This window comes from Cyberlindnera jadinii, assembly GCF_001661405.1.
Source record: "Cyberlindnera jadinii NRRL Y-1542 unplaced genomic scaffold CYBJAscaffold_14, whole genome shotgun sequence".
Lineage (NCBI taxonomy): Eukaryota > Fungi > Ascomycota > Saccharomycetes > Phaffomycetales > Wickerhamomycetaceae > Williopsis > Williopsis jadinii.
Genome location: NW_017963665.1, coordinates 193,417 through 209,627, shown reverse-complemented (window position 1 = coordinate 209,627; position 16,211 = coordinate 193,417). Strand labels below are relative to the sequence as shown.

General features: G+C 46.8%; 5 protein-coding genes across 5 annotated transcripts; 4 read left to right on the top strand and 1 right to left on the bottom strand.

Annotated features, from left to right (window-relative positions):
- The first annotated feature begins 3,191 nt into the window (after positions 1-3,191).
- CYBJADRAFT_28003 (SWIRM domain-containing protein) lies at positions 3,192-4,742 on the top strand. The gene is made up of 3 exons (XM_020217627.1): positions 3,192-3,690; positions 3,751-4,428; positions 4,479-4,742. The coding sequence occupies exons 1-2, from the start codon at positions 3,333-3,335 to the stop codon at positions 4,371-4,373; spliced, it is 981 nt and encodes a 326-aa protein (XP_020068831.1). The 5' UTR covers positions 3,192-3,332; the 3' UTR covers positions 4,374-4,428; positions 4,479-4,742.
- A 1,656-nt stretch (positions 4,743-6,398) lies between these two features.
- On the top strand, positions 6,399-8,285 carry CYBJADRAFT_164091 (uncharacterized protein; the record flags this gene model as incomplete). Its single annotated transcript, XM_020213827.1, has 1 exon — positions 6,399-8,285. One exon carries the CDS (start codon positions 6,399-6,401, stop codon positions 8,283-8,285), a length of 1,887 nt encoding a protein of 628 aa, XP_020068830.1.
- Positions 8,286-8,428: 143 nt separating this feature from the next.
- On the bottom strand, positions 8,429-10,534 carry NOG1 (putative GTPase NOG1). The gene has a single exon (XM_020213195.1). It carries the CDS (start codon positions 10,478-10,480, stop codon positions 8,564-8,566), a length of 1,917 nt encoding a protein of 638 aa, XP_020068829.1. The 5' UTR covers positions 10,481-10,534; the 3' UTR covers positions 8,429-8,563.
- Positions 10,535-10,760: 226 nt separating this feature from the next.
- Positions 10,761-12,522, top strand: CYBJADRAFT_169149 (Hsp60 family chaperonin). Its single transcript, XM_020215657.1, has one exon. The coding sequence runs from the start codon at positions 10,812-10,814 to the stop codon at positions 12,462-12,464; it is 1,653 nt and encodes a 550-aa protein (XP_020068828.1). The 5' UTR covers positions 10,761-10,811; the 3' UTR covers positions 12,465-12,522.
- A 1,004-nt stretch (positions 12,523-13,526) lies between these two features.
- On the top strand, positions 13,527-16,176 carry QDR3 (Qdr3p; the record flags this gene model as incomplete). Its single annotated transcript, XM_020216928.1, has 3 exons — positions 13,527-13,697; positions 13,789-13,851; positions 14,536-16,176. 3 exons carry the CDS (start codon positions 13,527-13,529, stop codon positions 16,174-16,176), a joined length of 1,875 nt encoding a protein of 624 aa, XP_020068827.1.
- Positions 16,177-16,211: the final 35 nt, after the last annotated feature.

Here is a 16,211-nt window from a genome sequence, read left to right as displayed (position 1 = left end):
ATCCCTAAGGCGTGACCCGGGGATTTGACTTACTGTTTTACCTATCTCTGTACGATAGCAGTGGTTTTAACACATAGGATTGGCCCTAAATACAGAGCTCCTGAGTCCGGCCTGTTAATGTGGGCATCCTTTCTTTAAAAAAGGTGCATCCCGTTAGCAAAGACATCTGCCCAAATCAAGATGCGTCGATCAACACCACCTTGTGAGCAAAATGAGGAGACAGAAGGTATAGTGTTTGCCAGCAAAGTACCTTGTTATGGGGTATGCATAGAACAGATTAGCGGCGTAGTGTACTGCTATTCGCCATATCCATGTAGCACCCTGATTCCGCAGCATGACCCTTTGAGTCAGGGAAAGCATTGGGGGATGAAATAACCAGCAAATGGACAGTAATTTAGTGAATCATATAGGATGGAGTCTATTCGATACAGCATTTGCGTTGTTGAAGTAAGGGCTGGAGAGATGACTCGTTGACTTTTCAATTGATTCTTAGAGTAGGTCCTTTGACCAACGCCGTTCATGGATGTGTGTTGTGCCTTTCAACTAGCTGACCTGTATGTCACGCCAGGTATGTCGAGAGTGGACCTTGCCATGTATTTCCAGCCAGCTGATTACACTCTAGACCACTCAATTTAGAGCCCGTGCCTGTTTTCTACTACTTGTCTTGTATGAATAAGACACGTTGATGATCGCTTTCAGATCTCGCAGCGAACGTTCAGATGCTCAATGATGGAACTCTATAGCAAAATAGGGACAGATCTCAGATAAAAATCAGTAGTTGTACCATCAAAAAGCATTCTTCGTCCATAATGGCACAATCCATGAGAGAGGCCATCACTTAGCGTTTACTTCTCAACCAGGTTTCGTTGGAATCTCTGGCCAGAGAAATACGCCCCCAGCGATCGCCGCGATCTCGATGCCACAACTCCTATTCTTATCAACGCAAGGGCTATCACGAAAAAAACGGTTTTGCGAAAACCCCAAAGCAAAAAATAAAATGTCTTGCAGAGGACCACGTACGCATACGGGGAGAGAAGCTAAGCAGGAAACTGACGCCTAAGCATCTAACAAATGGTGAAAACAAATGTGGCCACGCACTTTGTATCGTTGAGCTGAGGGATGGCCATTACTTCGTGTTCCACGATACATTGGTCTTTCAAAAGAATTGTGTTGGTACCAGGAACATTGGCAAGCTCAGTCTCACACACGCCGCTACACGTTTCCCGTTTCTTTTTCTGTAAGCTGCATAACGGTGAAGTTAACGTATATACCCAGAAGCCCTTCGCATCGCGTTTGGACAACCTCGTGGACGGTGAAAGACAGAGGCTTATCCCATGTAAAGAACAGGATAACCGAGGAGCGAACATGTCGAGTGTAGCCAGCAAATTAGTGAAAGATCGCCAGTTTTCATCGAATGGAGTTTTGGCTTCAATTGTGGTCTTCTAAAGGTGATAAAACTACTGGCGTCTCATCTTATCACATCACTCTCGTTTCCAGGTAGAGCTTATGCTACAAATACCACAGTGAAAACTTTTTCACCTTCATCTTAGGCAGTTCCTTCGGGTCTAGATGAATATACAACTAGCTATGCATTGCATACCAAAACCGTTTCAACAAATCAGAGATGAGTATCCTCTGAAGAAAAATTTTCCCATGGCACAAAATGTGTCTTTTACTACATTTCCGTTTTCGTACATTGGCGCAAATTAGAGTTGCAGCTTGCATTGTAGCTTTTTCGTTTTTTTTTTTTGCCACAAAAAGTGGGCGATGTCACTGTTTTGCGCCATTCGGAGCTCAGCTGCCTCAGCGCTGTGGAATCCAGCCTATTAAAGCCCAGGAATAATAAGCATGACATAACATTTCCAGCAACTGACCAATTGTTGACATTTCCAAAACTAAGAGTGTCCTAGAACTATAAGCATGCTTTATAGAACCATCAAATTGGCCTGGTGATAAAACAATGTCCTTGTCCTATAGCAACAACTCCAATACAAACCCTTCATCCTTGTTAGCTCGGCATTACCGTGATTTAACCTTATTGATTACACTGTACTATGTTTATAACTTTGATAAAGTTAAATGAATGATAGCTAACATCTACTCGGTGGCTAAGTATAGCCCGTATACCTTGCGCTCGCTATAGTCTACCAGACACGTCCTCAGTTTTAAGTTGCTATAATAGGCGAGAGTCGTAGTCATCAACTTAGCAACTGGCATAGCCATGACAGCAAAGACCGAAAATAGCACCAATTGATGGTCACATACTCATTGGTCATCTTATCGGGTTTCCCCCATGGGAAAATTCCCTGTGTCCAGTCAGCGAACAGGGTTTGGAGACGTGCCAATCCCGAACAATCTCGGGGCAATCAGCGAATCGTAGATTGGATGTGCTATTGGAGATTCCAAAAAGTTCTTCTGCTCATCTCGAACTCGTGGTAATTACGGGTCAATTGAGATCTTTTAACCCCGAGGGTGGGATGATTGCGTTGAGGGGCAGCTGACTCAATATTGGCATCATCTTATCGTCCCTTGCCCTACTGTCAATTGACGTTGTGGTGATGTTCGAATGACAACTCCATGTGATGACAACAGATGCGGTGGGGTGAATCGGAGTTGTTAGGTTTAATTTAGCAGTCACGATTGTGTCACGTATCGTATGCACAGGAGATGGCACAATTCTTTTTTTTTGGCGAAAGTGGTGCGACCGAATTACCGGATGAAGGTGTTTTTTTCGTATCGACGCCTGATTCGCTTCTCCGTTGGAATTTGCTACTTCAAAAGATAGAAAAAACTTGACAGAGCAACCTCTGGAAGTTTCAGTAGACGAGTGAGGACCAGCAAAGAGGGGTCAATGGCCTGATATTAAAGCACAATTGCTATAATTGAGCACCTGTGCCAGAACATTTAAAACCAATTTCTGACAATTTAGCCCCAGCTATCTGTTTTTCGTACTCAGATAGAGAACACCATCAAAGTTTTTTTTTTCTTTTTTTTTCTTCCTCTAATGCGCCTTCCGCTGACGCAGAAAACTGCACAAGTTCTCGCAATATTGCGAAAAAAGCTTATGACCACTTTCGGGATATGGTGCCAAAAAAGAAAAGACATAGTTTTTTGGCTACATATATATAACTGCGATGCCCGTTTTATGTCTTCTTTTCCCTTCCAACCTTTCCCCTGCTTTTTGTTGTATTTCCGTCTCCATTCAGATAACTATTTCAATTACTTAGCTCGTTGTGAGTGTTCAGCATTCTATAAGAGCTATTCTACGAGTGCTATTCTACAAGAGCTATTTTACAAGTGCGCGTCGCGTGAAAGTTCACCGTCTATCTACAATGTCGTCATCAGCAGCAGACATATCATTTGGTGCGATGACACCAGATCCTAAAGCCATCAGCGTTACTGAACAGGAGGATGTCATTGGTGGCACAATTGAGAGAAAGTCTTCAAAGTCATCCATCACGAGGGCAGATGACCAGTCGATCCCATCTCCTCCGCTATCACCTTACCAGAGTGCAGCATCGTCTTCCGATGCGATGACCACACCGCGTCAAATTCCAGAGGTTTTAATCACGGGACTCAACGCTAAGGGGAAACAGTCAGATGATCACATTGATACCATATTGGTACTCCCTGGTCAAAAGGTTGCGGAATTCCCAATTGACAACTTTGAAAAATTCCCACTGGTTGTAAATGCATGGAGTGGAATTGGGTCAAAGTCCTACAAGAAATCACAGATGCATTTCTTGAAACAGTATACTTGTCGTATGGGCTTGTCCAAGGGGATCACTAAAGCTACTCCACAGAGAAAATATCAACCTAGAAAGGTTCACAAGCCTTCAAATTACTACAACTCTGATTCGGATTATAGCTCAACCTTTGAGAAGGTTAGAACACGTCGTGTTGTCAAAGAGACCAACAACACTGACGTCGATTCTGAAACGTCCAAGGTTTCCACTCCACCTCCAAAGAGAAGAAGACCTGCTGCCACATCACCTACAGTTCCTGTAAACGTTGATTGGGAGTCATTGCCTGATTTCTCTCCTTCTGTGGATACCCTTCCTAACAACAACAGATGCATGAAAGTTGAGTGGAAAGGCCAACCTATGGACTTGAAATCGGATCCATTGGTTAGCCATCTACACCCTGCAGAAATTGTCCTTGCTTCAACACTTAGATTGCCGTGTGCATTGTACTTGGATTCTAAGAGAAGACTCTTTGCAGAGAAAGTTTCACGGATGAGAAAGGGCTTACCGTTCAGAAGAACTGACGCACAGAAGTCATGCCGTATTGATGTCAATAAGGCATCGAGGTTATTTGCTGCATTCGAGAAGTGTGGATGGTTAGACGATGGTCTGTTTGAGAAGTACGTGTGATTCCAGAATTGGAATGTTTCAATGTTGTACTGGTTTCTATATGCTATTTTTTGCCGTTTAGTGGGTTGTTCGCAGTTGACTGGAAATTTTACTGGAAGAATTTCTATTGGGGGGTTTTTTTATCATGGAAGAGACTAATCGATCACTGTGAACGTTTCTAATTGTTCTCTCTTCCTGTTTTCTATTGGTCAAAGTGGGTGTACATTGTACACCACTGGTTGGTACTTTGGGTGTTTCTTTTCTTTTCTTTCTACTTATGGTTTTTGTATTTGGTTTGTATTACTATTTTCACATATGGGATATGTTTATTATAACTGGCGACTGATACACCGGTGCGGTGTATCAAACTTGGATAACAATTAATGATACATTGGTTAATGTCATTGAATGTAGTGTGCTACCACGGGCATTAGCGGTCTGGCGCTCGGCTCAAAGGCTAAGCGAGCCTCAATCGCCGCTACACTCTACACAGCATATACAACGCAGCCCTCGTGTGTGTACGTCTTTGGCTTCTTCTCTGTAAACCTCTTTCAAACTGCTTTCAAGCCATTGAGATACTGCGGTTAGAGTGTGTTTCATGCAAGTTTCAACATAGATTGTGGCACAGGTGCATACGCCGGACAGCTGCCCAAACAGCCCAGAAACAATGCCATTGGAGCATTTCCACACGCGCAATTCAATGGCCAGTCATCCCTCCATCGTCAGCTTCATGCACCAACCACACATCCAACGCCCTCTTGCCATTTCCCTCCATTCGTCTGTGCTGGCGTGCTTTTGAGTTCGGAATCTCACAGCGTCGGAACGATTTATAAGCGCGCGCAGCGCTGGAGAAATTACGACGCAATTTCCGCGCAGAAAACAGAACCGGTAGACGCCACACACCGGCCTGTCCGCAGTGGCTGGATGTTTTCCTTTGCGCGCGCACGGGGAGGTGGGGTGGTTGGTTTCTGTGGTTTCACGGAACATTTCTACAGTGCGACGGTGGAGGGCCCCGATAGCGCGAGCACACCATTGGGGAAAGAAAGGAAGCAGGCACAGAGCTCTTGTTTTCCTCCTCTTTCGCTTCTTTTGTATTGTTCAGTCAAGCTTTGGATATCAAAACAGCGTAGTGGCAAATAGTCAGAGCGTGCTACCAAGGACTCTTGTGGATTTCACCTTTGTAACGTTGTCTGATAGTGCCGGTTCGCCTGTGTCATTTGGCTCTTTTTATAACCCGCCCGCTTCACTTCGCACAGAATTAGATAGGAAGAGCAACTCCTCTTGTCTCTCTCCAACAATCAACACACTCGCTTAAACACCGTCAGAGGCCCGAGAGAAGCCCATTTACACTCGCTTTTTCCACGACAGATCCAAGTACACTCGAGCGTTCCAACCACGCCATCACAGGAGGGTTTACAGTGTCTGTTGTGTGTGTTTTTCACAGTTGTTTTGGCTAGTTTGCCTTTGTTTTCGCTTTGCTTCTGGTGGGCCTTCTTGTCTCAGTTGTTCACCTCCTAGCGGAAGAACCTATACGGCGGATCGTCCCTAACCAAGCTCGTTCATCTCGCCACAGCTCGACCGTTCTACCGAGCTCGAGAGCCAGAGGAAAAGATAACGCTACTGTCTGCCGCTACGGAAGCCACGCCAGCCGAGTGTGTTTTCGTGGAGTGCGTGTGTGCGTGCGTGTGTTTTCCCCTTCTAACGAGCGCTTTCTCTATTGAAACGTCCAAGCGCATCATAACAACAAGCACTCAAGCGCAGCAACAAACGCTCAAGCGCAACAACAGAGGCTCCGTTGGGTCTCCTTCTACTGCCTGAGACCGGCCTACGATCACCAAACACGGGCGTGTTCACTGTTGATTGACCGCTTACAGCCGTTCCGCCTCCTATTTCTGGTGTTTCCTCAGCTTTCCTTTGGTGGAGTGTTTTCTCTACCAGGTGTTTCCAGCTTTTCGGTCAACAACGCGCTTTTCCCACGGCTTTTTCTTTTCTTTTGGCCTTTCTGCTCTTTTTTGACCGCGTCGCGTTTGCTACAGAGGAAAAGTTATGCCTTACGATTTGAATTTTCAATCTCAAGAATTTGTTGTTCATCAACCTCAGTACACTGCTCTGTCCTCTCACTCTCATCCACATCAGCAGGGGAGTATCTCCAGGAGCATGAACCACCATCCAAACCAGATTTATCCACAGAGCCACGGGGGGTCTCATCACTCCCAAAGGCCCGGGACATATTTACCACAGCAGCAGGGCCAGGATCATACACACCCGCATGTACACCATGTCCAGAGTGATCTCTACGATGGCGCACTGAATGCTCCTTCTGATGACCAGATCATTGCACAGCTGACAAGACAGGCACAGCTGCTTCAGCACTCGCAATATGACCATGGCGGAGGGTTACAAGGTTCTGAGATCACGCTGGAGAACCTGCTGGAGGATGACCCGCTCTCTTCATATACCGACAACGCCCTACAAAGGCAAATGTCCAATGAGACGATACTTGAGGTGTCGTCGCCAATTTCAAATGTATCCGATGACTTTGTTGCTGGGAATGGGAATGTTGATGGACTTGGAATACATGCTAATGCAAGCACAGCAAGTGTCGTTCAGCAATGCCAACCTAATCAAGTTCCACTTTTGCCGCAACACCAACACCAGCATGATATGATACAACCACCATCAGTGTTCTATGGTCATGGAAACCATTCTGCACCAACTATCTCACAGCACACTCAGGCCGGTCCTGTTCCATACACGTTCCATATAAAACGCAGTGAAGGTAGTGACTATGTGACTGCTCATCCACCGAATGAAGTTGTTCAAGGACCAAGTCCTCAACAGGCTCAAGTATCAACACAGTTCCATATGCATATGCAAAACCAAGTTATGAAACAACAACAGCTAAGAAATCAGCAGGCTCCGCTGCCTGCCCATTTACAAGGGCATCCTATTCAACCACAGGTCCAACCACAGGTCCAACAACGGGTGACAACTACAGTGACTCCACAACGTCCTGTTCATCACATTGTTGTAAATAGTGCGATACCTGTGCAGAATGTACCGCCTTTAGTGTCACCTGTTGACCTATCCATGCAGACAATGAATCAATATCAAGGTATGCCTTCGTACGTGGATGTGCCAAACTCTCAGATCCCAATACGAACACCGGCTCAAGTTGTGATGCCTCACAATAACCGTGCTCTATCACAACCATCGTCCCAAAACACTTCACCACAGAATTTTGTCCATCCATCTGAACCGTTTTCTAATTCACCTATAGAGACACCTTCAAAACCTTCAATGATAAAGTCTAACTCTACCACTCGACTACCAAGGGCAAAGAAGAACTCGGTGTCCAATGGCTCAAAATGTCCAGGTGTCTTGACAAAGTCAAAGAGCTTTATCAATGGAACCATTGGTGGTGGCGTAACAAAGAAGACATCAGCCAGTTACCAGACTTTGGAATTTAGCAAAAACGTTACTGTGCAGGTTGCAGAGAATCCAAAGCTGGTGACACCTTTGAAGGGTGGCTCCCATAAGAACTACGAGTTTGTGTTCGAGTCCGGCCAGACAAAGAGACGCCAATCAGGTGGCTCCACTCCCTCGTCAGCTAAGTCTTCAAATGTCACAGTCAAAGTGGCTGATGGATCGGCTAACTCCAGTTATTCGCTCTCTCCCCCAACGTCGGAAGGAGAGCAAAGCCCATTGACGTTCACAAGTAAACATCTACAACAGCAGAGTCCCGCAGTGTCCACTGTTATGGGTAGATTTGTGAATACTCCACAGCCTGACCACAGTTTCTATAACAACCAGAGGAAGACTAGTGGTGCATCGACAACAATTGGAATATCTCCAGTGGGAGAATCGCCACAGACAATACTAATGAACTCAGGAATGATGGAGTTAAACATGAAAAATGGCTTTATTCAATGATGATGGATTGGAGAATCCTCGACTTGCATTATATGGATCGCTTCACCACCGCGTATATAGAATATTGTTGCAGATATCACAGATTATGACATTAATTGAAATATGTTTCCTTATCTTATACCCATCAGCTACATCGAACGTATATGGAACGTTTGTAAATTAAAACCCATTAACTAATGTACAGAACAATATTCAGAAACCCCTATTGAAAGTCAAAATGCAAAGAGAAGAAGAAAGTTATCATCATGAAACCAAATGTATTAGATACAGCATATCGATCAACGACGATCAGTCTTACCGACACCACGCTTACCAGCAAACAAATGCTTTGGCATGATGTTACCAATGTGATGGTCAGATTCACCTTGTCTGGCATATCTGTTACGTTCACGTCTTTCCATCTTGGCCATTCTCTCAGCCTTAGATCTAAGTGCACCATCAGCAACACCGTCTGTCAAACGGTCAGACTTGTAAGCAGGTTGTTTCTTCGAGGAAGATGGACCAACTGATTCGCCATACACAACGTCTGCACCGGTGTCCTGGTACTTCTCAGCAAGTTTGGCAGCCTTCTTGGACTGCAATGTGGACATATCGTGTCCAAGAGACTCCATGTGTGCCTCCATCTCAGAGAATGACTTGGACATCTTTGAACGAGGCATGGTACCACCGTTCTTCAAGGCCTTTCTGTTTCTGGCAGCATTAATCATCATCTGTTGCTTCTCTCTAATCCATTGAGCCTTCTCATGGATGTCCTCGGCCTCCTCGTCTTCAATTTCAGAGTCACTGTCGTAGAAACCTTCTTGTTCCAAACGCTCCTCTTCCTCTTCGAGTGCTTGCAATTTAGCAGCGATATCTGGATCCAAGAAGTCGTAAACGTTCTTACCATCCAAGATCTCTGGCATCTTATCATCCTTCCACTCGTCATCCTCGAGCAAGTACTTGTCGTGCAAGTTGATGTTGAAGACACCAGCACCACCGTTCTCTTCTTCGATATCACGGGCCAATCTTCTTCTGTTAGGGTCAGTTGAGTCGTACTTCTTGAGATTCTTGACGCCTTCTGGGATGAATGCCTCTCTCTTACGGTCATCTCTTGGAGCAGGTCTTGCAACGTTGATCTTGTTCAAGACGTTGTTGACACGGGCAGTACCCTTCAACTTCTGCTCGATTCTGGAGGCCAACAGCTTCTCACAGGCCTTGTTTCTAACCTGCATGACATTGTCCTCTTCATGACAAGAAGCAGTCATGATTTCAACGCCTGGAACCGTGGTCAATGTCTTCAACAACTCTTGACGTTCTGGGTCCAAGTCCTCTGGCTTAAGGATATCGGTCTTGTTTATCACGACAAGAACAGACTTGTTGGCAAACAATGGCTTGATGGAATGGAAGAGTTTGACTTGTGCTTCGATGGAGAAACCACACTGTTCAGAGATATCCATAAAGTAAAGCACAGTTGAACGCAAGTGTGCAATAGCGTAGATGGACTGCATTTCAATGTTGTTCATCTCCTCTGTAGGTCTATCCAAGATACCTGGCGTATCAATGGCCTGGAATCTCAAGTACTTGTAATCAAAGTGACCAACATACAAAGACTTGGTTGTGAAGGCATATGGTTGCACCTCGACGTCTGCCTTTGTGATACAACGAAGGAAAGAGGACTTACCGACGTTAGGATAACCGCAAATCAACAGAGTTCTGGTGTTTGGGTCGATAGATGGCAGACGACCCAGATGCTGTCTAACCTGTTCAAGGTACGCAAATGGGTCCTTGAGCTTCTTCATGATAGTGGCCATTCTACCGAGCGCAGCTCTCTTCAGCTGCTTACACTGGAAGAGCGACTGACCAAACTTCAGCAGTCTGATGTAGTCTCTTGAAACCTGTTCAATCAAGGTTCTGGCCCTGGAAACAGCAGCAAGAGACACCTTGTAGTGGTTCTTCTCGTACAAAGTGTCCATCAGATCCCTGTGGAAAGGATGCACATCATCAATCTTAGGAAAACCTTTCAAGATGTCGTCGAACTTCTCCTCAAACCCTTCAGCTGTGAACTTCACCTTTCTCATATAAAACGCCCTGATTCTCTGGATAGAGAAGCCCGGACGGATCACCGTCGGCGTCTTTCTCTGCGTTCTATTGAGCACAATGTCCAACATGTCGTTGGACGTTGGAACAGTTGGGATGTCCTTCCATGTCAGTTGCATTGTTCCTACTCTCCTATCGGCGTCAACGTGAGGGTTCTGCTCGCTTCTCTGTTGAACAGTTTGTAAAGCAGAGGAGTTTTGATGAGGCATAAAATTTTTCTGCAGCGCAGAGGTACGAAAAAAAAAAGGAAAGAAAAAAAAATTACGTAAGCGATGAGGTTACCCGGCCGTGTCGGAATTGATTTCCGCTTTCGGCCCCTGGCATCGGAAACCAGCGCCGAACAGCACTCTCTCGAGGGAATGGCTAACTACCACTACGACGTCAATTACTAATTAACGGACGCTTCTGCCCATATTCTGGGTGTAAGTCTGCGGTGAGGAACACTGGCCGATGCTGAAATACAGAACTCTGACGAGAGGGATCAAGACTGTCCATAACGAGCTCAAGTTCGGTAACGATGCCCGTCTGTCTATCTTGAGAGGTGCGTCCAAGCTCCACGACGCCGTCGCCATTTCATTGGGACCAAGTGGGCGTAATGCGCTCATAGAGCAGGTGTACAACATGCCCAAGATCACCAAGGATGGTGTGTCGATTGCGGAGGATGTCGGGCTGTCCGACAAGTTTGAGAGCCTCGGTGCTGAGCTGCTGAAGGATATCACTCAAAAGGCCAACTCAGAATCCGGGGACGGTACCACCAGTAGTACGGTGCTTGCGTACGTAATTCTGAATGAATCCATCAAGAAGGTGAGTTCCGGCTGTGATGCGAACGCCATTAGACGAGGTGTCATGCTAGCCACTACAGCTGTTGTGGAGCATCTGGAGTCGCTGAAGAGACCTGTCACTGAAGGTGATGAGCTGAAACAAGTTGCCGTGATCAGTTGTAATGGTGATGAGAAACTGGGTTCCCTGATCTCTGATGCGATCCAGGAGGTTGGTAAAGATGGTATAATCACTGTTGAAAGTGGCAGTAAGCTTGTAGATGAGCTGGAGGTGAAAAGGGGTCTTCGCTTCAACGAAGGGTTCATCAACGCAAATTTTGGTGATGTGAAGAATCCAAGTGCCAAAGTTGAGCTTGTGAATCCGTTGATCTTGCTGCAAAAGGGTGAATTGAGAAACTCACAACACATACTTCCTGCACTGTCTCACGCTCAGCGTGAGGGAAGACCACTGCTGGTCATTGCAGATGACTTTGGTGGAGATGCCATGGCTATTGCATTGCTGAATAAGCTTAGAGGCCAGGTGAACGTTGTTGGTGTTCGTCCTCCTGGCTTTGGTGATGCCAGGGCAGACTATTTCGGGGATTTGGAAGCTGCTACTGGTGCAACGCTGGTAGATAGGGACCAAGGTCTGGTGGCCAGTACTGCCTCTAAAGAAGTCTTTGGAAGTGCATCATCAGTGACTATTTCTCCAACAGAAACTGTGATTGTTGATGGTAAGGGCGATCCTTCCAGAATTGCTGAGCGTGTTGAAATCATCAGAGCCAGATTAGAAGATCAATCATTAGCTGTTGGCGACAGACAACAGCTGAACGAGCGTCTTGCCAAGTTGACCTCAGGTGCTGCTGTTGTTCGTGTTGGAGGTGGATCTCAATTGGAGGTTAAGGAGAAGAAGGACAGGCTGGACGATGCTCTGGGATCAACATATTCCGCATTGAAAGGTGGTATTGTCCCTGGAGGTGGCATTGCTCTCTATAAAGCCTCTAAGGTGCTCGATCATCTCAAAGCTGATGACATCTCATTCGATACCAAAGTTGGCATTGAGATCGTCCAGAAGGCCCTGAGTGCACCATTTGAGAGGATCTTGAGCAATGGAGGTCTCGACCTCTCATCTCTCAAATCGAAGATTGCTGACGGGGATTTCAGCTTTGGTGTCAATGCCCGCACCGGTGAAGTCGTCGACATGTACGAAGCTGGAATTGTTGATCCATTCAACACCGTTAAGAGCTCATTGGTGAACGCTGCTGGTGTCACCTCTCTTCTCGCCACTACGGAGGTGGCAATTGTAAGAGTTCTCGGTAATATTGAGGGCTTTGATGGCCGTTAGATTCCTTTTAAATAGTCTATGCGATAACTGTATATATACATCAGCAAAAAAAAAAAAAAAAAATGCATTAAATACTTCTTTCATTGACCACCACCGTATATACCTTGAGAGCTGAAGGCATCCTTGATCTCCTTGATAGAGTAACCCTTGTGCAGAGTTAATTGCAAGAGTAATTTACACTTTTGCGGGTTGAGGTAACCACCAGCAATTGCACCTTCGAATGGCTTACCTTGGTCAATCTTTGGCAAATTAGCAGCAGATACACATCCCTCTTGAGATCTCTTTGAATAAACCACTGGAATGTGGTACTTATGCCATACGTACTTCAAGACCTCGTTAGTCTCGTCCGAGAGCGAACCGGCACCAGAAGTGGCAAGAACAAGGGCCTTCACATCCATCTGTTCAACAACCAATTCGATCAATCTTGGGTTGAATCCTTGGCAGTTGTACAAGATTGACACTTCTGGAAGCTCATAGCGTCTCTTTGCAGAGATCGGATCCGCAGAGAACTGCAAATTCTGTGTAAGCTTGTCAGAGTCGATATCGATGAAGAGTGTTGAAGGTCTTGAGCGAGGATAGTAAAAGTTCACGTTGTTGTAAACAAACTGGCCAAGATAACCTTGACCAACAGATTTGAAAGTGTCCAATGTGTTGGCATTGGACTTTGTGATGTAGAAACCTGACCCTATAGAGTCGTTGAGCACAACCAATACACCACGACCATGAGACTCCGGGTTGGCTGCAACTGTGACGGCCTGGTACAAGTTGAAGGAGCCGTCAGCCGATATAGAGGACGAAGGACGCATTGAGCCTGTCATGACAATGACGATATCCGGGTGGCTAATGGTCATTTCCAAAAAGAACGCAGTCTCCTCCAGAGAGTCGGTTCCGTGCGTGATGACAAACCTCTTGATACCTTCCTGTTCATACGATCTCTTGATCTCACGGTGAATCAGCAACAAATGCGTTGCGTTTAACTCCTTCGAGTCCAAATTCACAATCTGCTGGTACTTCAGGTGAGCAATCTGCGAGAGCCCTGGAACAGAGTGGATCAGGTCCTCAATGGTCAAGTCAACCTTGTACCCGTATGTCTTGGTGTTAGAGCTGTTCTTCGCAGCAATGGTACCTCCAGTACCCAGCACTTTCACCACCGGCAGCGAGCTATCGTGGCAATCCACGTCGATCTCCTTGGTCACCGAGGACGTCGTGATCGAAATCGAGTCGTTGGTCATCGTACGTATTATAGAGGTTGAGAACTCCACCTCCTCGTCCACAGTGCTCGTCTCCTTAACTGAGTCCATCTCTTGATACAAAGCTTGCAAAGGAATCCCACGAGAGCCAAAAGAAGCAAATTTTTACACACGCGGCCAATGACACACAGATGGAGGTACACCGACGTTACAGGAATGCCCTTTCCACCAACAGCTGAGTCGTACTGTTCGATCCACAACCACAGCAGCAGCGCACCGGTTGTGGTGTTGCGTGTGGCATTTTGAAGAGTTTTGTAGTGAGAATCTGCTTGGTACGCACACGCCCCGACACCGGTTTGATGCCGTTGGTGCTGCGCGGACCGGTGTGAGGAGTCGTTGCTGCGGTTACGGCCTTTTTGCAGCGCCGGCACCGGGGGAACGAGATCCGGGGGTGAGTGAGGACCGGGGACGAGATCCGAGGGCGCTCCGGTGTGACATCAGGACACCACGGCGCCGGGTGCATGCTTCCGACAATCATCACCCACTACATCCCTCTCTAACTTGTGGGTAACAGGTGCTGGTAAAGTATATAAGTTGGCTTCGGATGGCTCTTTTGAGCGACAAGACCCCCCGTTCTGCCTGTTGCTGGTTCGTGATAAGTAAAGTACATCGTTAGTTGCTGAACAAATATGAGTGCTGAGACAGAAGAGCTTTCGCCCGTGTCGTCAATATCATCGCTGCCCTCGTCGCACGAGCACAGCATCAATGACAGACATATACCTGTGCCCATAGTCTCCAAGGTGGAGCCTGCTGGTGACCACAACGTGGAGCCCGTAGCGTTGGCGAAGACCAAGACCACGGCGTCCACGCTGTCGGATAAGACGCTCCAGCGTCCAAGGAAGGAGAGAAGAGGCCTGCTGGCCCAGCTGACACTGGTGCCAGAGTTCAGAGACGCCAGGGATTATCCCATGGCTCTGAAGAGCTTCATAGTGTTTATCATAGCTGTTGCTGGTCTGATAGGCCCGATGGGCACGTCGATCGTGTTCCCTGCGATTGGAGACATGACAGAGGACTTGAACACAACAACGTCCATGGTGAACGTCTCTGTTGGTATCTACCTGTTATCGCTTGGTGTGTTCCCACTGTGGTGGTCCAACTTCAGTGAGCGAATAGGACGGAGAAGCGTGTATATCTTGAGCTTCTCCATGTACATCGGATTCGCCATAGGTGCGGCCTTGTCTTCTTCCATTCAGATGCTCATAGTGTTTAGAGTGCTCACAGGTGCGTGCTCTGCTAGTGTTCAGGCCGTTGGTGCTGGTACCATCTCTGACTTGTTCGTGCCGGAGCAGAGAGGACGTGCGATGGGCTACTTCTACCTGGGATCCCTGGTGAGTCCGCTCATCAGCCCCATAGTTGGCTCTCTTTTGCTGATATCCTGGGACTGGAGATCAACTCAGTGGTTTTGTATGGCGTTGGCTGCAGTGCTCGACATGCTTCTGATCTTCTTCCTGCCGGAAACACTTCGTGAGCAGATCACAAGGGAGGCCATAGCCAAGGTGCTGGAGGAAAGACGTCTGAATAAAGAGGCTGACGACTCCTCCAAGACAGAAGACGAGGAGAACGCTATAAGTCGGATCTCTTCGAGAGTGTCAAGAGCAACAGAACAGGGCAATGTTGAATCTCTCTATGGCAATGAAGAGTGTGTTGATCCAGTACAGCTAAAGGAAACGGAAGAGGCCGATCTCAGACGTATGGGGACGAGGCTGGAAGAGAGCATCAACGATCTCCACGCCTCCAAGTGGGCATTGTTCAAGAAGAACTTCTACGAGATTGGCATAAGGCCTCTGAAAGCTGTGTACTTTCTGCAGTATCCACCAGTGTCTTTATCAGTGTCGTTCTCGTCGCTGACCTTTGCAACGCTATACCTGGTGAACATGACGTTGGAGTACGAGTTCTCCAGATCACCGTATAACTGGGGGTCTCTGTACGTTGGTCTGGCGTATATTCCAAATTCCGTGGCATATATCATTGCGTCCATCTATGGAGGTAAATGGACAGATAAGCTGCTTCGTGATTATATCAAGAAACATGGGTTTGGAGCTGCAGAAGCGAGAATCTCCTATAACATGGTTAGTGCTGTCGTCTGCTATCCAATTGCTCTGCTGATCATTGGCTGGTGTTTCCATTTCCATACCTTCTGGGTTACGCCGTTGATCGGGACTACACTCTTTGGATACGCAACCATGATGACCATTGGTCCTACAGTGACGTACTTGGTTGATTCGCTGCCTGGAAGAGGTGCCACTGGAGTTGCTGTGAATAACTTGTGCAGACAGACCATGGCTACTGCTGCTGTCTTCCTTGTTGATCCGATGATCACTGGTATGGGTGTTGGACCGATGCTTTCAATGTGTGCTGGCGTTGTTGTTCTATGGAGCGTGGTGCTGTACATCTTGAAGAAGAGAGGTCGTTACTGGAGGGAGAACTATGACCTACAGGCACTCTACGATAAGTTAGAATGATGTTCTTTGAAGGTGTGTCCTGGTATCATCCGACT